General features: G+C 41.2%; 1 protein-coding gene across 1 annotated transcript in view; it reads right to left on the reverse strand.

Moving 5' to 3' along the window:
• Smyd3 (SET and MYND domain containing 3) overlaps nucleotides 1-25,609 on the reverse strand; it is a 442,737-nt gene that overhangs the window by 343,770 nt on the left and 73,358 nt on the right. Inside the window, exon 2 of the mRNA XM_048357512.1 lies at nucleotides 115-178. Within this exon, the coding sequence (XP_048213469.1) occupies nucleotides 115-178 (64 nt within the window). The remainder of the gene's footprint in view (nucleotides 1-114; nucleotides 179-25,609) is intronic.

Raw genomic sequence — 25,609 nt, forward strand, 5'->3', positions numbered from 1 at the left:
AAGTTTAAATAAAAGAAAAGAAGTAAACTAGATCTCCTTTTTCTCTTAGAAAAGAAAATGAGCAGCAGACCTGCAGTGAGTGACAGAGCCCTTGCGGGTAGTGGATGGCCTTACCTGGCACTTGGCACTACAGTATTTGGCAACTCGACATTGAGAGCATCTCATCAGCTTTTCCTTCCTGTTTAAAAAAAAAATTAAAAATCCACATTAGGAAATGAGTAAAACCCTCACACAATTGGCTTAAATGATTCTGTAGCTTAACTGTTAATATACACCTGGGAAATGATTTTTAAGTTGCCTTCAATTCCATTACTACTTTAGAAAGGCTGAACACAGAGGCTTCCAAGCCACATGTGTAACAACAAAGACAAACTTACAAAAATGAATTATAAAATTAAGAACTGAGTTATTCAAATTTTCTATACAAGAAAGTAGATAGTTTTAAGGTAGCCAAGAACACTGAATGTTGAAGTACATTTAGTACTTCAACTGAGCAGAACACCCTTTTTAAGCACTCACTGCTAGGCTGGGAGGGGTACAGGTTTGTTTTCCATCTAAAACACATATCAAACTTGAAATAGACCTATAAGGCCTGTCATGTCCACTGCAGTTATACCTCTCAGTACATTTTCAAAAGATACAAAGTAGATACTGTGGTACAAATGCCTGCCACAAACTGAACATTGCCCTTATGTACCCAAGGCCTAACATATCAAACTGTAACCTCTCTGTACATCACTTTGACAATAAATAAGAAAAAAAACAAACACAATTCTATAGAAAGTCAGAGCTCAAACACATAAGATACCTCCTTCACCACTGGGAGAACAGAAGAGAAAAACGGGGCACAAATTTGGGGAGAAGTTAACATTCCAAATAAAGGATGCCTCCCATCCCCAACTGTAAACCATAGCCTCAAATAACACCACCAGACTACAAACCACACCAACCAATCTAGCCTAAGTTTGGCTTATAACCATCACATACATGACCATTTATAAATAAGGCTGTATAAAGATTCAGTCCACCACAGGTTGTTTTAGAGAAACATTTCTAGCAAAAGATATATGACATGAGAAGAGTATGTCAGGCAAAGGTCAACTAGAAAAAAATAAGCAACCATATCAATATCTGAAAAGGGTCAGAGGAATTACTAGAGATGAAGATGGTCAGAAGGCAAGGCTGGAAGACTCTAGTAACCAGATATCATATATTATTAATAATAAATGTTCTCAGCCTAAAGGCTGGGAATATGACCTAGTGGCAAGAGAGCTCACCTCGTATACATGAAGCCCTGGGTCCCATTCCCCAGCACCACATATATAGAAAATGTCCAGAAGTGGCGCTGCGGCTCAAGGGGCAGGGTGCTATCCTTGAGCAAAAAGAAGCCAGGGACAGTGCTCAGGCCCTGAGTCCAGTCCCAGGACTGGCAAAAATAATAATAATAATAATAATAAAATAATAATAATAATAAATGTTCTCAGCCTCAACGTAAAGTATATGTAATAGATCTAGAAAGCAAAAATAAACAATAGCTAACAAGCTAATGCATATAAGTTCTAAAAACACCCTTAAATACAGTAAGTACTATACACAAGTTATCTATTACAATAAAAAGATCATACAAGCCATCTCCAAGAACTCATAGCACATAAAAAATAAATAGTTCTACAAGTTTCCTGCACTTCTTACAGGAATGTGTATTCACACATCTTTTTCTACCACCTTTTGGCCTCTTTTTAAAAGTGTTCATTCCAAACTGTGCATATAGGTGGCTCATACCTATAGTCCTAGCTACTCAGGAAGCTGACAGAACACTAGGGCAGAACACCAGCTCAAGCAGAAAAGTCATCAAGATTCTATCTTCAATCAACCAGCAAAATCCTGGGCTACAGTACTGGTAGAATATCAGCTGAACAAGCAAGCCAAGCAAGAGTATAAGGCACTGAGTTCAGGCACCATATCAAGGGGGGGAAAAAAAGTGTGCATTCTTACTAGAACACAAAGGAGCCCCCAAAATTCTCAGAGAACCAGTAATACATTAGGACAAGCCAAGTATAGTAACATAGTATAGTAACATGCCTGTAATCCTAGCACTGAGTAGGTAGAGACAGGAAGATTGAAAGTCTCAGGCCATTCTAGACTATATGAAAATCCAGAAACAAAAAAAAAAGGAGAGATGAAAGAAGAAGAAAAGGAGGAAAGGAAGGGAAAAGGAATGGAGAAAAAGAGGGAAAGAGAATGCTTAGCACTAAATGAGCAAAGTACCCAAGCTTGTAAGATAAAGCTAAAAATAATAAAGATTTATGGCTTTACATATTTATATACCTGAAGAAAACTACAAATAAAACAGAACACATACTAACTTATTTTTAATAGAGAATCAAGAAAAGCGTAAAGTAAACCATGACAACCAGAAAGCAAAATTTTTTAGACGAAATAAAACACAAAGATACAATGCAGAGGATTGACAAATCTAGAAAGGGACACACTACCAATAATTTGCAAAATTATTTAAGAAAAATAAATTTCAAATGCATAAGAATAAAAGCAAATATAACTCAAGATTTAGTAAAGGTTTACAACCACATGAGAGAATTCTGGGGAAGTGACAGTTGTGATATAATTTTTAGTTTCCTTGACTGTTCCCCAAAGCAGGACAGAGCAATGACAGCAGAATTCAAGCATCACGCCCACACTAGCCATCTACACCTACCACAAGGACAGTAAACCCAAAATAGGAATAGGCAGAACAAGTCACTAATGGCTCTGAGATCTAAATCAGGATGGGCAGAGGGTCCAAAATGTGTAAACAAATGAAACCTCAAAGAGTCCAAAGATGGCCAAAGCAGATGTTTGTAGACAACTAAAGAATGCAGCCTCCACTGGTCTCCCTGGAGGACAGCTCCTGAGGAAGAGGTCACTGGGTGCCCTGATCCACCCTTCCAATCTACCCTCAGACTTTCCTTCATTCCTTTCTACTGTCTAACTTATTTGGGCCTGGATTCCCCAACTATACAAAATATGCTGTCCTTTCAAAGGTGAGCAACATCAAGAGGCCTAAGAAGCCAAGCAAGTAACCATGAACAAGTGCAAGCCTGCGTCTCCCAGACCCTCTCACGCAAGTGCAAGCCTACGTCTCCCAGACCCTCTCACGCAAGTGCAAGCCTGTGTCTCCCAGACCCTCTCACGCAAGTGCAAGCCTGCGTCTCCGAGATCCTCTCACACAAGTGCAAGCCTGCATCTCCCAGGCCCTCTCACGCAAGTGCAAGCCTGCATCTCCCAGGCCCTCCCACGCAAGTGCAAGCCTGCATCTCCCAGGCCCTCCCACGCAAGTGCAAGCCTGCATCTCCCAGGCCCTCCCACGCAAGTGCAAGCCTGCATCTCCCAGGCCCTCCCACGCAAGTGCAAGCCTGCATCTCCCAGGCCCTCTCACGCAAGTGCAAGCCTCCGTCTCCAAGATCCTCTCACACAAGTGCAAGCCTGCGTCTCCCAGGCCCTCTCACCGCTGCCAACCAGAGGCAGAACAAATCTCAGCACAGAAGGGGGCTAGGGCTAGGGATACGGCCTAGTGGCAAGAGTGCTTGCCTCGTATACATGAGGCCCTGGGTTCAATTCCCCAGTACCACATACACAGAAAATGGCCGAAAGTGGCGCTGTTGGCTCAAGTGGTAGAGTGCTAGCCTTGAGCAAAAAGAAGCCAGGGACAGTGCTCAGGCCCTGAGTCCAAGCCCTAGAACTGGCCAAAAAAAAAGAATGGGGGCTAAATAAATAAGATGATCCCAAGCCCTTGAATAATTCAGTTGCCATTTGCCATGTAACATTTCCTGACATGAGTTATTTAACTTTGGGGGGTCAGGGTAGTGTTAAAAACAAAATGAATGGCTAAATTCTCACTTAAAAGAAAAGTCTCCTGTGCTTGATTAGACCACACACCAGTGCTCTGAAGAGTCCTTGAACCCTGGCAAGGGTTCCCAGAGACACTTGGACAGGCTCAGAGAAGAATGAAGGCAAAAGATAGCCGCCAGACATTTTACAGAAACTTTCTTCTTTTGTCTTTAAAAAAGCAACAACAAACCCATCGTTTCCAATTGAAAACCAAAGCCATATTTCTGGAAAACAGGAATAAGCAAGGCAAATATCAAACAAAAAATAGGAAAAATCTGCAGACTTCTAGAAAAGGACCTCTTATTTTCAGCAGTTCCAGTTACCAAACAAGAATCACTGGAGGGGAGTGAGCAAAAGGCAGATTTTACCTAACTGTGGATGGAGATGTGTCTCACGTCACACACTTGATAGCCTTGTGAGGGGAATCCCACTACATAGATGAGAACTGGATCCTTCAGATCCACTGGGCTTTGGCTAGTTTTTTGCAACAAATATAAACTCGATTTAAAGAATAATAGCAATTTCAGAAGAGAGAGAAGTGGAAACTATACAATATCCACAGATTGCAGGAACCTCATTGGCGAGGGGACTGTCCTGAAGAATCACCAAAACTGGAACTTTTTAATGAAACACAGAATAGTCAGAAAACAGTGATTTTGACCTCTTTTTTTTCCCTTCCATGAAAGACAAGAATAGTAGTATTCTACTACCAGCTAAGATATTAAAATTATTTTATCAATTACACCTTTAACAATTCTCTCCCCCCCCCCAACAACAACAACAAAACACCCTTCAAAACTCTGACTATTTCCAAAGAAAGTCAGTTCCTCAGGCACTCAGAGACAAAGCAGTTCATAAAGCACAGTAAGTTCTCTCTTCCAAGTGTAGGGCAGGGCTTCTGAACCTCAGAAAGGAAATTAAAAACAAAGCAAAACTAACTGTTCTTCCAGTGTACAAGTTAAGAAGCTAGATGTGGGGGCTGGGGATATAGCCTAGTGGCAAGAGTGCCTGCCTCGGATACACGAGGCCCTAGGTTCGATTCCCCAGCACCACATATACAGAAAACGGCCAGAAGCGGCGCTGTGGCTCAAGTGGCAGAGTGCTAGCCTTGAGCGGGAAGAAGCCAGGGACAGTGCTCAGGCCCTGAGTCCAAGGCCCAGGACTGGCCAAAAAAAAAAAAAAAAAAGAAGCTAGATGTGGGTATAACAAACCCACTAGCTCTTTAACAAATTCATGGGCCCCTCAAATCTCAACTCTTGGGTACAATTAGAGAGACCATCTCTCTGACCTTGAGTGGCAAGGGAAAAAGAGTACCCCACTAAAACACTATGCCCAGGAAGCCAACAGGAGAAAAGACACTCCCCAGAACAGATCAAAAAAACAAAGAAATTCTAGTCCCTACCAAGCTTTCCCATCTCAGGCAACTGCAGGCCCTACCTTAAACTTCCTATAGAGAAAACTCCATAGGCAACACATCACGTAAGTGTCTCCGTATGCAGGGCTCTCAGTGGTAGTCCTGGGCCTTGAGTGTGAGCTGCCTCACCAGGAAAGATAACAGCTCCTCCTGGAGACCGTGGCGCAAGCAGACACTGGCCCCACAGGGGAGCCTGCAGCCCTCTGCTCCTGAAACTCACTCAACTCAGGGAAGTGTGGCCCTCCAGGGTCACAAAGAGTTGCAGAGTCCAGCGTGTGGTCCTTCATACATGAAAAAGCACCTCAAAAAACACGATTCGGTTTACAGTTGGTAGACATGACCTTTGGGAAGAAATCTGAGCTGAGAGATACTAGAGGCTCTTAGGTAAGAAATGAAGAAGTGCTGATGCAGAGGGACGATTTAAAGCTGCTCCCCTGAAGCAATTTGTAAGGAACACTGAGTAGCCTTCCTTTGAGCGTATTCTTCCCACAATTGAGCTATCAGATGCTCTTTCAAAAACAATGCACAGGGGGAGACTGCCTGTTCATGACAGTCCAGCTCTTGAAAATAAAGCCCAAGGAGAAGACCCTACCTTTATCAATGGACAAAGTCAAAAATAACTAAAGAGTACTGATAAATGTGTTTATCCTTTGCTTTTCTCTTCACCCAACTCCACCCAACCCCAATAACAGAGTTTGAACTGTGGGTCTTGCACTGACTAGACAGGAGCTCTGCCACTTGAGCCACACCTCCAACCCTTTCAGCTTCAATTATTTTTCAAGTAGGGTCTCATGGTTTTGTCCAAGCCAGACTAGACCATGATCCTCCTACACACGAGGTCTTACTAACATCTTACCTGGCTAGCCTCAAACCCCAGTCCTCCCAATATCTACCTCCTAAGTAACAAGAGTACAGGCCTGAGCCAACACATGAGGTTTGAATTACTTTTTTTTCAAACAGAGACCACAGAAATAATATATCATGACAAAATTGTCTGTTTGTAAATATCTTTGAAATTTAAGCAATCTGATTCATTTAGAAATGTTAATGCCATGTAGGCAATATGCATGGAGATGAAATTCTACACTACAAAGATTATCTCAATTAAAATCATGTTATTTTACCATAGTGGCATAATTACTGTAACTCTAACCAAGTAAAATATGCTGAAAAATGCTAAACTTCTCTTTGGCATAAATATTCAAAACAATGAAGAAAAAGAACCTTCTTTTTTGATGCCAGATAGTAATTATACTGGTTTGGGTCCAAAGGCCTTTTTCAAAATTAAAGATACTTCCACCATCCATCTAGCCATCAATGATTTTTAACACAAAGCAACAGATACCGCAGAAAAAACAGAGATTCATAACACAGGAAAACAGGATTGGTTTAGAGTCAGATTTCTAGGTACCCTATCACTTGATTTCACATTTCTAATGTTTAAAGTAAAAAACAAAAAAACTTAACAGTTAAAAGGCCCGGGAAATCAATATGTGATTAATTGGGCCCCAATCTCCTGGGAGAAACACAAGCAATTTAAATCCATATTAGCACTGAGGGAAGAGAAGTCAGTCAGCAGAGGCAGACTGTCTACTGGTGCACTTCCCTCTCCACCTCCGTGTCCTAAACCAGTGCAATGGTTCTCATGGAGACATACCCGGCTTGCTAGTCAGCAACTGTTGGTGCCTGCCAGCACCGAGCCACAAAATCCTGGGGGACAACAGCAAGGAGGGCATGCAAGGATCCAAGTTCAGACAAAGGCAGAGATGGGGAGTAAGTAAAGGGAGGCAGAGGGGATGGGAGAGCTATGGAGACAATGGAGAGAGACCCCATTGGCTGCTATTGGAGTACACAGCCTGCAGTGCAAGTCTACCCACCTTGCAACTTTGGTCAGCCTCAGTTTCTTCCTCTGCAATGGGAAGTAGTCGCTCCCAGAAGTGTTGTGGGGGCCAAGTGACACATGGACATGCCAAGCACAACGTTTACTCAACACAGAAGCTGCTGTGTGTGCTCAACGTAATTTTACCTACTCCTATGCCAACTCGGGAAAAGAAAAAAAAGGAAGTTTTCCACTTGTCTCTTGCATGGCTGTTAACACAGGAGTACGGACAAGTCACCGTCATGACAGCCTCCTTCACACAGTCACTGCGTGTCAAGCCACAGATGCCCATGGCACTTATTCTAATTTCAAACTGTGACTAGCATCCAGAGTTCTGCTATTCCATATGCATATTCTGAAGCTTCTAATCCTATTATTTTTAATTCAATCAGAATGATTGACTTCAAATTGCTCCGATTCAAGAAGTTCTAACTTCAAAGTTGTAAAGATGGTTTTGAAGGTTCCATTTGAGGAAATTAAAATTAGGGGAGACTACTAAATCTTTAATAATACTGAAAGGCAATTATGTATGACATTCTGTTTGCTTTATGCAAGGGAATGAGCACAGATCTAAAGCATTCTCATCATATTAACAGTACCTGGCGTTAGCTACACAGGTGGAGAGGTAGCAGCTCACTTTCACTGCTTGTGATTTAGCTAGTGAGCTGGCTATTAACTAAAGTTCATTTGGCTCAGGCTGAGCACACAGGAGGAAGATTAAATCTATGACAACAAGGGAACTGTAAACAGGGAAATCTTCTCTAATGGCACCACAGGTGCCTGTAAGAGGGACGCCCATTCAGCCAAACTCTGGTAATCTAAGAATATTCATTTTCTCTAAATCTTGAAATCTAAAATAGTAAAACCAGGCAGAAGAAAAATGTGGGGCTGGGGCTATGGCCTAGTGGCAAGAGTGCCTGCCTCGGATACACGAGGCCCTAGGTTCGATTCCCCAGCACCACATATACAGAAAACCGCCAGAAGCGGTGCTGTGGCTCAAGCGGCAGAGTGCTAGCCTTGAGCGAGAAGAAGCCAGGGACAGTGCTCAGGCCCTGAGTCCAAGGCCCAGGACTGGCAAAAAAAAAAAAAAAAAAAAAAAAAAAAAAGAAAAATGTGTATACAGCATCATACCGCATAAATATTAAAAGTACCAGAGGTGCTGGGTACTAGTGGCTCACACCTGTAATCCTAGCTGCTCAGGAGACTAAAATCTAAGGATTATGTTTAGAAATCTAGCCTAGGCAGAAAAGCCCATGAAACTCGTATCTACCATTAGCCACCAAAAATCTAGAAGTAGAACTTAAAGTGGTAAAGTGTCAGCCTTGAGTGAAAAGACTATGGGACAGTGCCCAGGCTCTGAGTTCAAGTCCCAGTGGCTGCACACCCCCCCCCAAAAAAAAGTACCAGAGGTAAGATTTTGAAGACAGTGTATTTGATTAACATTTGCATCAATACACTTAACCTTCAAAATGGTAAAACATACTCATTTCATACCAGTGCTACTCTGATAAATGACCCTCCCTCTTCCTCCAGTTAGAAAATGAGACTTAGTAGCACCATTTCTCTACAGTATTCGCAGTGATGAGAAAAAGTCAACTTCAAAACCTACAGTAATCTGTTCACTTCAGAGGCACGGGAGCATCTTTTTGTTCTACCTGCTCTGGACACTGTTCTTCTTCTCAAGAGAGACCTGAGGATCAATGTTCAAAGCCCACCCAGGCAGAAAAGTGAAAAACACAAATAACACTAAACTAATCTTGTGGAAATACATTTTTATCAGATCCCTGAACCTCCAGGACTCCCAAAGGTTCTCAGACCCCACTTTGCAGGTGCCTTAGAGGAAAAAAAGAAACTTCTAGAACTGCTGCACTGAGAACGCGATGAACGTAGTTCTGTAAAGTAGTTGCAGGGCCGCATACACCCAGAGCCCCCACACTGGCACTCAGCACAATGAGGCGCGTCTTGCCCATTTCTCAGAGCTCTGGCCCTCAGCCACTCTACTTGCTGCCAGCGAAATGCTGCCTTTCTCGGGTTTTCACTGCCCATTCCCCTGAGAGTCAGTCTGAATCAGGTCATCTTTCCATAGCCACGGCCATCCATGATCCTCACATGAATTGCCTCTTCCTATCTTCCAGTTTTTACTTCCTTTTCTCATTGACTTTAAGCCTGTGTTGCGTGTATAAATTAATTTATCTCAGGTTGTGTCTCTTTGATCCTCAACAAAGCACTCTGAGAATTTAATATACTAGTTAACTCTCACTCAAGCCATACAGGATATAACTGAATTCCAGGTTAGCACTTAAAGGTAGCTGTGTGATTCTAACAATTTAACCTCTCTGAATCACTGTACTATAAAGTAATAAACAAGACAACAGGCCCGGCATCCATATGCAAAAGCAAACTCTGAAAGGAGAAACTTTGGAGTGCCAACAAGACAAAATGTTGGATTGAAGAGCATTTCCTACTTTCAGGCTAACAATGCTCAACTAGTAAAATCCATGTAATATTCCAAACTCAAAAACCTTAGTGACAATTAAGCATGTAAAAATATTACGGTTGCTTTAAGAAGTGCTAAAAATATTACTCAGGTTGGGATGTAGTGCTAGTATGAATGAGGCTTGGTCACTAGCATTACAGATAAATACACACATATTCATACACATGGTGTATACATATATGTTATGTGTATATTGCTTTTATCTTCATAGTTTCATTAAGAATTTGTATAAAAATTTCACAAAAATTTCCTTATGCCATTTGAAAATTTTCAATGCTGGGTAGAGATTCTAGAAATTCAGAATGTTGTGAACCCTTAAGTGCTTATAACAGTTGGAACATTCTTCCTAGTTACTTTCATATCCTTTATACACTTAATTAAAAAATAATAATAAATCAAAGGAGAGAGTAACAGCTCAATTTGAAGTTACTGGGATAAACATGGATATATAATTAAATAATTATTTATTACTCTGAAAGCAATGAAACACGAACAGATTAACAACAAAGCTATCAGCTTTAGAAGTTTTGCAAAGTCAGCATCCCCTTCTAAACATATAGAAATACTTCATATATTGTCTCTTATCTAAAAAAAAAAATAGATTTAATGGTAACAAAGCAGAATTAAATGTCTTTACTTTTACCTCTACATAGATCACAGAGAAGGCTGAGGAAATCTTAATACATAAACCTTGTTCCTACTCCCACCCAAACAGCTGGTGGGAAAAGTCTTTCAATACAAGAAAGATAATTAACTCTTTTCAGGTAAGCTAACACAATTTATAGCTCATTTATAATAATCTTCAGAGGATGATAATTTGTGATTAATCAACCTTGAATAAGCTAAAAAAAATCAACAATAAACAAAAGCATCTATTTTCCCAGAGAGAAAAACAATTTTTAAATGTCAATACTTAATGCGTTTTAAAGATTATGTGATCGCTTAAATGGTAAATTTTAATTGTGTTCCTGAAGTATTCCTCTGAATGCCACGTCCTTCCCACTGTGGCTCTTTCCTGCCCGGGCAGACCTTTTAGTCCCTGCAAAGGCAGCCAGTCCTGGAAACCCAGGGAGTGGTACACAGCTCTTGATTTCAAGGACTCTGGCTATCACAAATAGAAGCAGCAGAAGAGCAGCCACAGCAATAGTATGAGGTGTCAGATAGTGTGCTAGATTAGATAGCTGCATGCAGGAATTACTGGATGAGAGAGCAGAAACTCTGGACTTGAGGTAAGAGGTCCAAGATGGTCCTAAGTTCTAGGGCTTGGCCCTGAGAAGCGGAAGCAAAGGTGTTTGTAAAGACAAAGCCAATCAGAAGTGAGGGTAGAGCAACTAGGTGATGGGATGGATGTGTGATTCACTAAGAATGGTGCCAGGAGAAGTGATGAAGACACACAAAGAAGCCGTGAGGATTCAGGAAAATCAGAAGGTAGCGGGCAGACTGAGAAGTGCACAGACAGGAAAACAGGTATGCTGGAGGCTGAGAAGTCTCCCAAGGCAGGTTCTAATAAAAGCAAGAATGAGGGAGGGGCTAACAAGTTGGACAAGAAATTTACTCACTGCCTAACGTATATAACTGTAACCCCTCTGTTCTTCACCTTGACTAAAAAATTTTAAAAGCCAGAAGCTGAAAGGAATGACATTGAGGATGCAAGAATTTCCCTGATAGGAATATGTGCTTGAGGATGAGAAGAAAGACAGGGAAAACAAGGTGAGAAAGGGTAAGAAACGTAGTCAAACTGGATGAGATGTGGAGCTTTGGGGGCCTGAAGTTTGCTAGATTAGAGAGGAAATGCTCATCACACTATTTGATGTTCCTAAATACCTAAGTAAAGATGATGCTATGGTAAAGATATGTAAAAAGATAAATGAAGAACCAAGAATAGAAACAGAGATATCAGAAATCAACTAATTTAAGATGATTAATGAAATGAGACTGACAGAATATAGAAGAATATGCTAAGTGGATCAGGTTAAAAAGGGAAGAAAAAGAGTGGAAAAGCACTGAAGATATACAGCGGTAGATTGGGCGCCTGGCTGAAATAAAATTCTGAACATAGTCTGAATAATTAAGATATTAAGCAATCAACTTTGTGTTCAAAGCAAAAACATTGAGGAAGGTTATTAACCCAATAAGCTGTGTGCAAAAGGGGGATAGGAGGGCTTCACTGAAGTTGCTTCACCATGTATGATGAAATAAACTTGGAAATGGAGTAAAGAGTAACAATACTGTTAACACTGAGTGGGAGAGAGACAAAGCTACTGGTGCTTTTGTGTTAAGCTTCATGTACAAGTAGTAACAAGTTTAAACAGAAGGTAAGACCATGTTCTAATATCATGAAGACAGACCAACAGTTATTCCTGAAATGGAATTACAGGCAATTATTTTCAGCATGAAGCATTCTTCGGTTAAAAATATATCTCTCAAAACTGTAGGTGGCAAAATTTTAAATGTTGCATAACAGCTGTCATGATGCTACTTTTTGGAAGATAGTCAAAATATAAAGATGGCTTATTACTGCTCCATAAAATTTAGAATACACTCACACATACACACACACACACCTACCTACATATAACACTATGTTACAACAAACTGAGCCAAAGAGAAATAAATCAAAAGCAGAGCAATGTTTTAATATGGTAGTTATCACTGTACATAAACTTGTTTTGTTAACTAAGAAAATGTTAACTTATTTCATGTACCTGAAGCTTCAAGCCATATCTAAGGTTTTAATAAATGCATTCAAGACAGAACAACAAATACTGGTGAAGGTGTGAATACAGTGGTCTACCCTTATCAACAAGAGAGATACTTTAAAATCCCAGTAGAAGCCTGAATCTATGGAGAATATCAAACTTGTATGTGCTAGGTTTCTTCCCATACATATACACCTCTAATGAAGTTCAATTTATAAATTAGGTATGCAGCAGAATGGCTTTAATAAAATAGAACAATTCTAAATACATTCTTTTTAAAAATATGTACCATAGACTCTCAAAGCACCTCTGTGACTATACCTAAGGGTAAAACATGCTATTCAGAAATGTATGCAACTTAAAATTTATCAACAACTTGCTTTTAGAGTTTTCTATATTTATAGATTTTATATATGTTTGTGCCTATTCTGGGGCTTGAACTCAGAGCCTAGGAGCTGTCCTTGAGCTTTTTTTGCTCCAAGTAACACTCTACCACTTGAACCACAGCTTCACTTGTGACTTTTTGATTGTTAATTGGAGATAAGAGTTTCACTGACTTTCCTGTCCAGGCTGGCTTTGAACCAGAATCCCCACCCAGATCTTAGCCTCCTGAGCAGCTAGGACTACAGGCGTGAGTCACTGGTACTCATTTACTATTGGTATTTTTACTACCTCTAACACCTACGTTCTTGTTACTATGGATTTCACTAGTTACTAGTGGTGGTGTTTTGTTTTTTTTTAAGAAAAAGTTACTTTATTGTTATCTATATTAAATGTTCATAGATCAATAAATGATTTGAAGACATAGACATACAAGTAAAAATGTAAATAAAAATAGTGCCCCAAACCATGAACTCAGAAAATCATAAAATGAAACATTCATTGATAATAAATAATATCAAGATTCTGTGTATGTGTATGTATATATACACACAAATGGTATGTGGATATATAGTTGATATCTTGACCAGCTATAAAAAGTTATATTATGAATGTGACTTGGTGGTAAAGTGTTCAACCAGTGGTTTTTAAAGAAGAAAAAAAAAAACTATACAGTAAAAGAGGACAGGTATAAAAGTGTTTCCAGATATACAAGAAAGAGTCATAATCAAGGGAAAGGCAAGCAAGAATAAAGGCCAAAGCAAGTTATAAACTTATAGGAACAATCTGAAGACAGCACAGCAAACATTTATGATTTTCTTAGTAATGTGCTACTTTAGCAATACTTAAAAGACAATATGCTGTAAGCCAACTATACAACTGTGGGGGGGGAGGGGTTGAGGAGGAGAGACGGTGGGAGAAAAATGAGGGAGGAAGTAACAAGTTTGACGAGAAATGTACTCACTGCCTTACATATGTAAACCCCTCTGTACATTTCCTTGACTATAAAAATAAAATAATTTTTTAAACAGCAAACTGGTTTTTAACCTCATTTTTTCCCCTCAATGGAGCAATTCTGAAATCAAAGTGACGAGTAAAACTAAAAAAAGATTTTTAAAATGTGTTTCTCATTGAATTTTTCAAAGTACATCTGTCTTTCCCAAAGGACAGCTGTCATAAAGTCTGGCATTCCTCAATATGTAAACTGAAGTCAATCCCAATGGTGCCCTCCCTCCTTGGGTGGCAACGCCACTGAGTGACAGGGAGTGCTTTGTTCCGTTCTTTACCTCACTCCTTCTACCTAAGGATAGACCCAGGTGGGTTTTCTCTAGCACACAGTATAAGGCCAAGCAATTAACAGGTGATCTATAAATATCTGGTGAATGGATGAATGATCCAGATAGCTCAATCCAAGAACAATATTTTTTAATCATCCCCTTTGTACAAAGAAAAGAGCTGTACCCTAACCACCAACCCTCACTCTGCACTGAGCACCTTGTAATGAATTGTTACCAGCCCCAGCAGAAAAGGACAATGCAAAGAGAAGCAGAGTTTGAAGCCTCTGGTAGCCACTGAATAAAACAGCACAATCAAAAGATATTTTTGAGGGCTGGGGATATGGCCTAGCGGCAAGAGTGCCTGTCTCATATACATGAGGCCCTGGGTTCGATTCCCCAGCACCACATATACAGAAAATGGCCAGAAGTGGCGCTGTGGCTCAAGTGGCAGAGTGCTAGCCTTGAGCAAAAAGAAGCCAGGGACAGTGCTCAGGCCCAGAGTCCAAGCCCCAGGACTGGCAAAAAAAAAAAAAAAAAAAAAAAAAAAAAAAAGATATTTTTGAGCCAGGCATTGTGGCTCCAGCCTGTAAGCCTAGCTACTTGGAAGACAGAGATCAGGGATCACAGCTCAAGGCCAGCCTTGGCAAAAAGAAGCCATGTCAAGAACCCATCTGGAGGGGCTGGGGATATGGCCTAGTGGCAAGAGTGCTTGCCTCGTGTACATGCAATGGTAAGTAAAATTAATGTCCAAAAGTGAACACATGGGCTACTCGCTGACATTTAATAGAAAGGTGAACACAGAGGGTAGGGAAGAAGACACGAATGGCACACAACACTGACTGACTTTTTACCACCACCAACACCTCTCCTCATCCCTCTCTCCCACACTGCAGCCCCACCTCACCCCACTTGCTCACTTACTCTCACAAACACATTCACACACACACACAACCTGCTGGTAGTGTTTTTTGTGGTTTTTTTTGTTTATTTGTTTTGTTTTTGCCAGTCCTGGGCCTTGGACTCAGGGCCTGAGCACTGTCCCTGGCTTCTTTTTGCTCAAGGCTAGCACTCTGCCACTTGAGCCACAGCGCCACTTCTGGCCATTTTCTGTATATGTGGTGCTGGGGAATTGAACCCAGGGCTTCATGTACACGAGGCAAGCACTCTTGCCACTAGGCCATATCCCCAGCCCCTGCTGGTAGTGTTTTAATCCCTAACTTGATAACAGGGTTTTTCATGTTTCTCTCAGGTCAAGCCTCATCATCTTTTAAGTGAAACTTGAAGATGAAGTTATACATCTATGTTCCAAGGGAAGATGAATATAAAAGGAAAATGCAAACAATATGAGACTACACCTAAAAGTAGAAACTGAATATATGTCTGTGTGTACACGTGCATCATCAGGAACAGCATCACTAATTACTGCCCTTAAGAACCCTAGTTTCAAAGAGAAATTTATAATGAAAAAACGTATTTCAAACACCAGTAATGGAAGACCAAAGCAGCTGATCGATCCTCCTATTTATTAGCTGTCAAATGCCATTATTTGTAGCAGCTGTTTGAAGCTGATTTCCTTCCCGTGTCAGAATTACTTCACCCATGGGACTTACATAATGTTGCCCATGACATGGGCAATAAAAACCTAACCACATTTATAATAAAGAAACCTCACATTCACCATTTTTCTAAAAAATAAACAAGATTCTGGAGGACAAAGCTCAGGCATTTTCTTTTTAGTCACTGTATTGGATTAAAATCTTACAAATTTTCAAATACTGATATGTTTTCCTTTGTCTCCTGAATACATTTCAAACTAAATGCTACGGTATGTCTGTGTGCTACCATCACACCTACGATTTTCAAAGTGACCAGAGTGAATGACAGCCACAAAACATTCAAGACAAGAGAGCCTAAATATTAAATATCTCAATTCATTCCTCTGATTCAAAAGTGACATAGAGGGCTGGGAATGCGGTTTAGTGGTACAGTGCTTGCCTAGCATGCATGAAGCCCTGGGTTCAATTCCTCAGCACCACATAAACAGAGAAGGCCAGAAGTGGTACTGTGCCTTAAGTAGTAGAGTGCTAGCCCTGAGCAAAAAGAAGCCAGGGACAGTGCTCAAGCCCTAAGTTCAAACCCCCAGGACTGGCCAAAAAAAAGTGACATAGCACTGGAGGCTTGGCTCAGCAGTAGAGTGCCTGCCTAGCAAAAGTGATATACCACTATAAGGCTTAAGGTATCTCATATATTTTAAAGTACTTTACAAATACTAAGAGCTTAATGCCTTGCTGCATTTGTTTCCACACCAAACACAGAAAAAGGAGCTTCTGTCTGTCACTTAAACACTAGAGATGTCTTCCTTAAAGGAAATTAAAAAGGAAAAGGAGGAAAAGCAGCAGCAATCTAAAAAGCAATCTAAGAAGGATTCAGTGGAAAGTTCTATGCACATACCAGGTTCTTCCTGTGTACAATATTGTCCATGAAGAAGAATGAACTGAAACTGGGAGTGAGGATACAAGTTGCAATTCTAGCACTCAAGAGGCTAAATTGGGCAGATTATGAATTCCAAGACAGCCTAGGCTACACAGAGAGTTTCACATCACCCTGAGCTACATAATGAAAGCCAGTCTGAAGAAAGAAAGAGGAAGAAAAAGGAGGGAAAGGAGGGAAAGGAGGGAGAGAAAGAATGAGGCTTGGAGTTAAAACACTAGTACTTCTCCCCCATCAAAAAAAGAACAGTATACTAACAATAACAACTAATGTTAAAGAATATTTACTATGTGTCAGGCAAGGTTCTAAGCATTTCAAATATATTATTACTTCTTTTAATCTTCCAAACAACTGCATTAAGCAAGCAATAGTCTTTTCTGTTTACCCATTTTAAAGATGGGCAAACAAAAAAGTTCATTAAAACAAAAGACTGTTTAGAAGAATAAACACAAATGGACAATGAGCACATGAAAAATGCTCAGTTTAATTAACCACTAAGAAAATTTATATCAAAGCTATAAAACACCATGTGAAAGACACTTGAACAGCTATCAGCAGGGGGAGAAAAACCTACAAATAAGAAAGCAGTAGGTGTTGGCCTGCAAGGATGAGAAGACACTGCTAGATGGAAAGTGTGGACAGTTTGGCAGTTCCTCAAGATGCCAAGTGCTGAGTTACAGTGCAGACAGGAATGACAGCTGGTGGGAACAGACTGTCTTTCGGAGAGAAAATGTTCAAAATTAGTGACAACAGCACAAGTAACTTAATGAGTGAAGTGTACAGGACATCAATTATATCTCATTGCTTTTTTAAAACTAACTTTAGGTATTTTTTAACTCTCCTATTATAACAGTTACTTTCTGGCAGAAACAAAATTTGAACCCAAGCAGCCAATTCTGTGTTCTATATTTACATATACTTCACAAAATTAATAAAACAGCACTATAATTAGTTCCTTGCTGAAAAGAGTGATATAGTCACTGAAATATTTAAATCCAAAGCAATAAATTTTATTGGGTATGTTTTTCTATTTATGCAATTATTTAAGTTATGGGGAAAAAATTACAATACTAGAGAAATGTCTAGCAAAATACCAATGGCTCATACCTGTAATCGTAGATACCTGGAAAATGAACATCAGACAGATCATGGTTCAAACCACTGGGAACAAAGTTCACAAGACTCCTCCCCATCTCAACCAATAGCTGGACATGAGAGTTCACACCTGTTATCCCAGCAACATGAGAGGCTGAGATCAGGAAGAGCACAGTTCCAGGCCAGCTGGGCACAGTGGAACACACCTATCATTTCAGTCATACAGTAAGGATAGGTAGGGATTTGTGACCCAATCTACCCTGGGTAAAAAAAGCAAAACCTTTTCTCAAAAATAACCAGAGCAGGGCTGGGGATATAGCCTAGTGGCAAGAGTGCCTGCCTCGGATACACGAGGCCCTAGGTTCGATTCCCCAGCACCACATATACAGAAAACGGCCAGAAGCAGCGCTGTGGCTCAAGTGGCAGAGTGCTAGCCTTGAGCGGGAAGAAGCCAGGGACAGTGCTCAGGCCCTGAGTCCAAGGCCCAGGACTGGCCAAAAATAAATAAATAAATAACCAGAGCAAAAAGGCTGGAAATGGCCCAGTCTAGAAAGTCTGTCTTAGAAGCACAAAGCCTCAAATCCCAGTATCACAAAAAAATGGGAGGGAGGGAGGGAGGGAGGGAGGGAGGGAGGGAGGGGAGGGAGGGAGGAACTACTTACTACACTTGGTGACATCTTGGCCTAAAACTTGAATTGCAGAGTCAGTGTCTAACAACAGAGGACTTGTCTTTTCGGGGTGGATTCTGCTTTGCCTATCATGATCTTTCTTTCATGGAAACAGAAACCACCAGAAGGCTGAGTGATTGTAATACTCTTGCCAGAGCAGTGATGAATGACCCACTCTGGGTCCTTCAATGAGCCAAGGAAGTTTCTTACAGCTACATTAAGTACTTACCTAAAACCTTGGACTAATTCCTACAGTCCAGATGTGTGGTACTGAAGTGCCAGACTTTGAAGTCAGGCCCCACTTTACCACGCGAACCCCACTTTACCACGTGAACCTGAGATAAGCAGCAGGCCCTGTGAGCAAACCCAGGACAAGCTTATTAGGGCCCAGTCGGTCAAGAACTCTAACCACTGGGAATGCTTAACTCTAACTGCCCCCAGAATGCCTCGAGCCCTGAGCCAATCAGATTTGTACCTGTGTCCTAATCTTGCTTGCTTGAACACCTGATTGTTGTAACTTTGTTTTTTGCCTTTATAAGCCCTGTGTAATCGCAGCTCGGGGCTTCCTCCTAACCTCCGCTAGTCGGTGGGTAGGATGAGGCCCGAGTTGCAGTTCGCTTGAATAAAGCCTTGCTTTTGCATTTCGGAATGTCTGAGTCTCGGTGGCCTTCTTGGTGGTCCTTTCGCGACTTGGCATAACAGTGCGTGTAATTGGGAAAACAGAAGATCTCCTATGCATCTCAACCTGAATAAGCTCTGACTTCCCTCAGAACGGGATGTGGCAGCTGGTCTGACTCATACTGGAGCCAGCGCCTGTCCTTGATAAGGAAGTGTAATCCACTCTCACACACCTCAACAGTTGGGCTGACAGCCCTGAAGCAGGGGCTGGGTTTTCATCATTTCCAGCAATCTTTGGGATCTCGCTTTGCACTACACTGGAATCCAGGCCTCTGGCAAAGAGATGAGTGACAGTACTTGAAAGCAAGGAACCACTGACACCAAGTTTTCAAGCCTGAAAAGAGACTGAGCAATAACCACATTAATGATCAACTCATAAGTTTAGTTATGGCTCATTTGGCCCAATGGGAATTTAATCACCATCCTGTAGATCCAACTTGAACAGCCAGTCTTAAAGCCAAGGAAGAAATCTAAATCCTTCAATTTGAAAAATCAAAGTACATTTCTACCACTGTCCCAAACAATTCATCGAGAAACAAACAGCACAGTTCTTAAAACATGACTCTCTGGAATGAAGTAGACTCTATGTATCAAATATACAAGTCCATATGCAAAGTTTCAGGCTAAGCACAGAGATAGGTCATTTTGCTCCATTCCTGACATGTTTCAACACTCCACAAAGAGCAACTTCAATGTCAACATCACTCAAACAGTCCTGTGGGAGATGTTTTGTTTTTCTAGTTCCCTTCAGCCAAAGACAAACTGGCTCTTGTTCAAAGAGTCATTTAAATTGCCCCTAAGGGGTTTCCTAAAAGTAAGCAGAACCCAATCACTAAGTGTCTCTGAAAATGCTGGATTCCCACATGGATTGTGTCATTAACACTGCAATCATGCTTCCAATCATGCCTCGATACTCTACCACCACCTGAAGAATAAAAGCAGGGCCTGAGCACTGTCCCAGAGATTTTGTGCTCAGGACTAGCACTCGACTGCTTTAGCCACGTCTCCACTTCTGGCTTTTTGGTAGTAAACTGAAGAGTCTGAAGGACTTCCCTGCCCAAGGCTGACTTCTAACCAGGACCCTCAGATCTCAGCATCTTGAATAGCTAGGATTATAGGCAAGAGTCTCTTGCCTCTGGCTTTTCCACATTTTTATTTGTATGGATTAGTTGTATAAGAGTTTCATTTCGATATGCCCATATATGTACAAAAAATACCTGGATCAAACAAATCCCATCCCATCCCTCTCCCTCATTCCACCCCTCCCCTTCCAAACAAACCTCAACAAGCTTCATTATCCCATTTTCACATATGGACATAAAGTATTTTGATTACATTCCACCTCTATCACCCTGTCTAGTTCATTCTGCCTCTTTCACTAGCACCCACACCCCAACAGGACTTGTTTTACCCTCCTGTCATTCGTTTCTTTAAAGTATGCAAAGAGGAGTCCTTAATTCCCATTTCCTGCAGAGAGCAGGAGATATTCTCTTTCTCCTCACTCACTTATTCTCATTCTCTCTCACTCTCTCAGTATTAAACCCTTTGCTTTGCCCCTTTAAAATAAAAAACTAAAGTGTTCATAGAGCTTTCATGTCAGTGCTTCACAAATTTACAAAAGAATGACAACAAAGTTGCAAACTGTTTATTTCACTAATAATTCAATATGAAATTATATCAAACTCTTGATTTAATATCAAAACACTGATGTTTATTCATCCTAACAAACAAGTTCAAGATTAGACTTGCTGACTATATATTTTTCTGATTTTATGAAAACTCATAATAAATGTGAAGCAAAACTGTTCAAATCAGTTAAGCTGGGTCTTGATTTGTTAAAATAATTAACACCACTGTCTTAGAGATGATCCTGCATTTGAGCACATGCTACCTCTGTGATTTCAGGGCACATGTCCTTCTACCCATCAAAATAAATGGAAGGGTTAGGGAGGTTAATAGAGACACAGCATCTGCAACAGCCTTGTGCATTTCATTCTCCTCTCAATAGATGCCACTGAGCACTGGGCTGTCAGTAATGTTCTTATGAATCATGTACCCTTCAATTCAGGACAGAGACTAAGAGCCAGATGCAAGGCAATGCAGCTCACCTTCACAGAATCCCACCATGCTTATCTCATAATGAAGTCTCGATAAGGCTTCATAAACAATTGAAGAGCTAGCACAGTTTTAATTAGAAGCCCACACAACACACTGCTAAACACCTAAATAAAACATGAGTAAGGACAAGAGCCACTCGCAAAGAGCCAATTTCTACCTTCCACTTACCACGAGGCAATTTTTCTCTATTTGGCTGTGCAATTCCTCCGGCTATATGAGTCCTGACCTAGCAGTAGCACTCAATAATTTAAAATCATGGACATAAATTTTAAACATAAACTTATATCCTGTTATACATTACACTGGTAACAGCCAAAAGTGTTACAGACTGACAAAATAATGAAGTTCTTTTATTTGCTAGGCAGACAACATGTCCTACCCTAATTCACCATTAAAAACAGCATACAGGTACACACTTGTAGTCCTAACTACTCTGGAGGCTGATGCTTTAAGGATTACTGAACCCAGAAGTTCAAGGCCAGCCCAGACAACACAGTGGGATCCCATCTCAAAACAAAGACTCACATAACAGATTGCTGATAAATCAGGGCCTATTTATGCACTTGTGCCTGGCTAATAGTGACCCTGGGTCTCCATGGATTTTTAAGTTCACAGTTGACCAAAGGAATGACCCTACAAGACTATTCTAGTTTACTCAGGTACAAACAACACAGACCTTGGATCAGAAGTTAGTTCTCAGGTTGAATGTTACTTCTACCTCTTACTATCTTACTACCTGTAAAATCTTGGAAAATTCCTTTTCCTTTCAGTATATCCACTCTTCATTTACTAAGTAGAGATAATCAGTTCTAAGACAGTTCCAGAACTCAAAAAGCTGTTAGATGTCAAGTCCCTCTTGTTTTAAATACTGTAGATCCTATAATCCAGGTCCCTCCTTTTATAAGAGGTTACAAGCTCATGTATCCCTTCTATGCTGCTTTCAAATAATAATGTACCTGCACACATAAACAACTCTAAGAACACTGAAGTGGAAAGCATCCCAGAAGTACACTAACATGAAAATGGGCAAATGTAGAATGTGCTACACAATGGAGTATCATATAGCAGTGAGCATGAGTGAACTAAAGCTACATGCAACACTATGATGCATCTTCAGGCTGTATCATTCAGTTGCCTGTTCTATACAACTGCATTCAGTAATGATACTATTTTATAGAAACACATGTAAGAAGAAATGTAAATACATCTATGTTGAAGCATACTCTCATTTGTAAAATAAACTAAGCCCATCGTAGACACCTTGAATCAAAGTCGGTTCCCAAAAAAAGTTGTTTGGATGAACAATTCAAATACAGTATACACTGCGTACACAAACAGCAAACAAAAACCACTATTATTCCAATGCTGCAACTTTTTTTTTTGGCTGGTCCCAGGCTTGAACTGAGGGCCTGGGCACCATCCCTGAGCCTCTTTGTGCTCAAGACTAGTGCTCTACCACTTGAGCCACAGCACCACATTGGCTTTTTATAGAAGTTTATTGGAGATAAGCATCTCATGGACTTTCTTGAGCCCAGGATGGCTTCAAACCCCAATCCGCAGATCTCAGCCTGCTGAGTAGCTAGAACTACAGGAGTGAGCCACCAGTACCCACCATCAGTACTGCAACTTTAAATAAGTAAATATAGTAAATAAAGCCAGTCTGCATATGCAAGCTTCACTCTACTCTCCTAACTCCAAATCACAATGAGGGCTGTCTAGGGCAGTCTGGAGGCTTTTGGTGATTAAAGTGCTGCACACCTTACCCTGGGGACCACAAAGACAGGTGGCTGCAGCACAGCAGCTGGGCAGGGTTAAGCCACAGGCTCTGGAGCGGAAGCTTCAGTCTGTGCTGACTTCAGACTGAAAGTGAGCGCTCCTTAAGCCAGCACGCACGGCAGGCCTGAGTTTGGTGCCCTAAGAGTGCACACACACCCCAGAACCTCATGTGGGGGGCGCTGCAGCGCTATCGTGGCTTCTGAGGACAGCTATGTGGGAAAAAGCAGACAGGCTGGCATTTGGGACCCCACACCTCCCAGCACACCCTTGATCCGGGGCTTGACAGGGGCTCTGGCAGGCTCAGGAGACACAGGCAGCCAACGGCAGCACCCCAAAAGCCCCCGGCCTTCTCTCTTCCCGTCCTCCTTACCTGAGCTACACCTGTGCACTCCTATGGGAAGCACATAGTCACATACATACAACAGTCACTGCTGACTGACAGTCACAGTAATAATAATCCACTAAAGCTTAAAACCACAGCCCCAGTCACACACCCTAGCCCCAGTGCAAGCACTCAGTGGTCCTACATAGCAACTGGCTGACCAACAAGAAAGCATTTCCATCATTACTTCTGTGTTTTGGGAAAGTCAAATCTAGACACTGACACCCTTCTAAAATAAAAACAAATTTTTCACCCACATACCAAACATGAAAATCTTAGAGCCAAACAAACCCTGCCAAGCATTAGCTGTCCAGTACAGTAATCGAGTGTACAGATAGCCTTGGGAGGCTGAGGCTTATGATGCATCTTCATTTACCCTCTTTGCTGCGCAGTCTGCACATTGATCAACAAAATGAACTCTGGAATTAAGTTTGCTTCTGAATCTCTGAACTGGAACACTGGAGTTAATTATTCAAACACTGTCATCTTCATTACATAAAAATGGAGCCATTAATAATAGCTACTTCATAGGCTTCTTTAAAACAAATCATACAATGCTTCTAAGCCTACTGGCTCCAAGCCAACAAATATTCAGAGCTCTTATCATTTGTAGCTGTTGACCTCCATTCCCCAGGCCAAGAAAGGTAAAAAGCATGGTATTGATTATATCCAGTAAATTTTCCTGTCAATCTGATCAAGACTCACTACAAGAAAATCTGCATACATGCGTGATTGCTTTAATTCTCTGGTGTAAGTGTCCTTTCTCACCAAAAAAAAAAAAAAAAAAAAAAAAAAAAAAGTCCATTCCTGCCTCTCTACTGTTCTAAAGTCTTTCATGCATACTAAAGTCTTCCATGCATAGGGCTATGGGCATGGTTCAAGTGGTAGAGTGCCAGCTGTGAGAAGAAAGCCAAGCTGAGTAGGAGGCCTGAAGTTCAAGCCCAACAACAACAAAAATGCGTACCACACAGTACTTAGGTGTTGCCAGTATTCAAAACACAGCCCAGCGGCAGCAAACTCACTTCACAGCAACCCCCCCCCCCCCCCGCCCAACACACACACACTAAGCAGGTACTCTCGGTAGACCTTGGTTGAGTAAGCAACAAGAGCAGACCACACAGGAGATATAAGGTGGCAGGCAACTAGATTCAAATGCAGATGATCTAAACCTAGAGTCTCAGCTTATAGCCATGATGCAAAATGGCTTCAGGAAACAGAAGTCATCTCCAAATCAAGTAAAATCTTTCCAAGCTATCCATCAGGAAGGTGTGTGACAGTGGTGGCACCTCTATCCTATATTCTGTAAATCCCTGGCAGGACACAGATGAACTCAAATGCTGCTGCCCGGAAGGGCTGGAGCTATCCTCTAAGGGACAGGAAATGTGTGAGGTGGTTGGCTTTTGGCAGTGACCAGGGACACCCTAGCATTCACTCCTACAATACACATCACTGCCTAATACAGCTTGCAATTGTCCACCTAGGACATTTAGGTACAGACCTAATTTTTTATAGACAAAAAGTTATTCTTACACTGCCTTATGGGACTTAATATACAGTATTTTTTTCATTTTCTATATACAATTTTCATTCAAGAGTATTTTTCTAGGCAACCACCAGGTAAACTAGAAAACTGTTCATCTTTTCAGAAATAGCCCTGTTATGTGAATCATGAACATAGCACAGCTGTAGTGTCTCCCTGAGGGCCACATACGGACAGCAGTGCCTCCCCATGACTGCTCTAGTCCTGCGCATTCATTTACGTAATGTCTTCACTCAGTCTCCCACAGCAGAAAACCACAGACAGAGCGGCTGGTAAACAGCACAAATTTGTTTCTCACAGTTGTGAAAGCAAAGAAGCCCAACACCAAGCTGCCTGCAGATTCAACATCTAGAACCTCATGGATGAAGAGGATACAGCCCCTAGTTATGACTCTGGCTCTAGACAGAGCCACCTGCCAGTCCTCACCTCTTAGCACCATCACCTTGGGCACAGACACAGACACAGAGACAAAGACCAGAAACAGAGATGAAGGAGAGCTATCACAAACATTCCGATCAGAGCAGACAAAATAAACATGCCATCTTATGACAAATGGGATTCCATTTATTTATGTTATCCTTAGAGCATGGGTATTTTGAAATTGTGTGGCTAAATATGGTATATTAAGATTTTTCTCTTCAAGGTTGAATATAAGTGTGTGTGTGAGTTTATGAGTGGTGCATGGTATTAGCAGGTGTAAGTGTGGATGTGTGTATGAGTAACAGGGTAGTGGAATGTCAGTAAGCATCAGGGTTTGGTAAAATATGTATGGATGTGGTATTGTCAAGAGTGGGGTATTGTGAAGTAGGTGTCAGTGAATGTATGGG

Source organism: Perognathus longimembris, chromosome 11 (genome assembly GCF_023159225.1).
Source record: "Perognathus longimembris pacificus isolate PPM17 chromosome 11, ASM2315922v1, whole genome shotgun sequence".
NCBI lineage: Eukaryota > Metazoa > Chordata > Mammalia > Rodentia > Heteromyidae > Perognathus > Perognathus longimembris.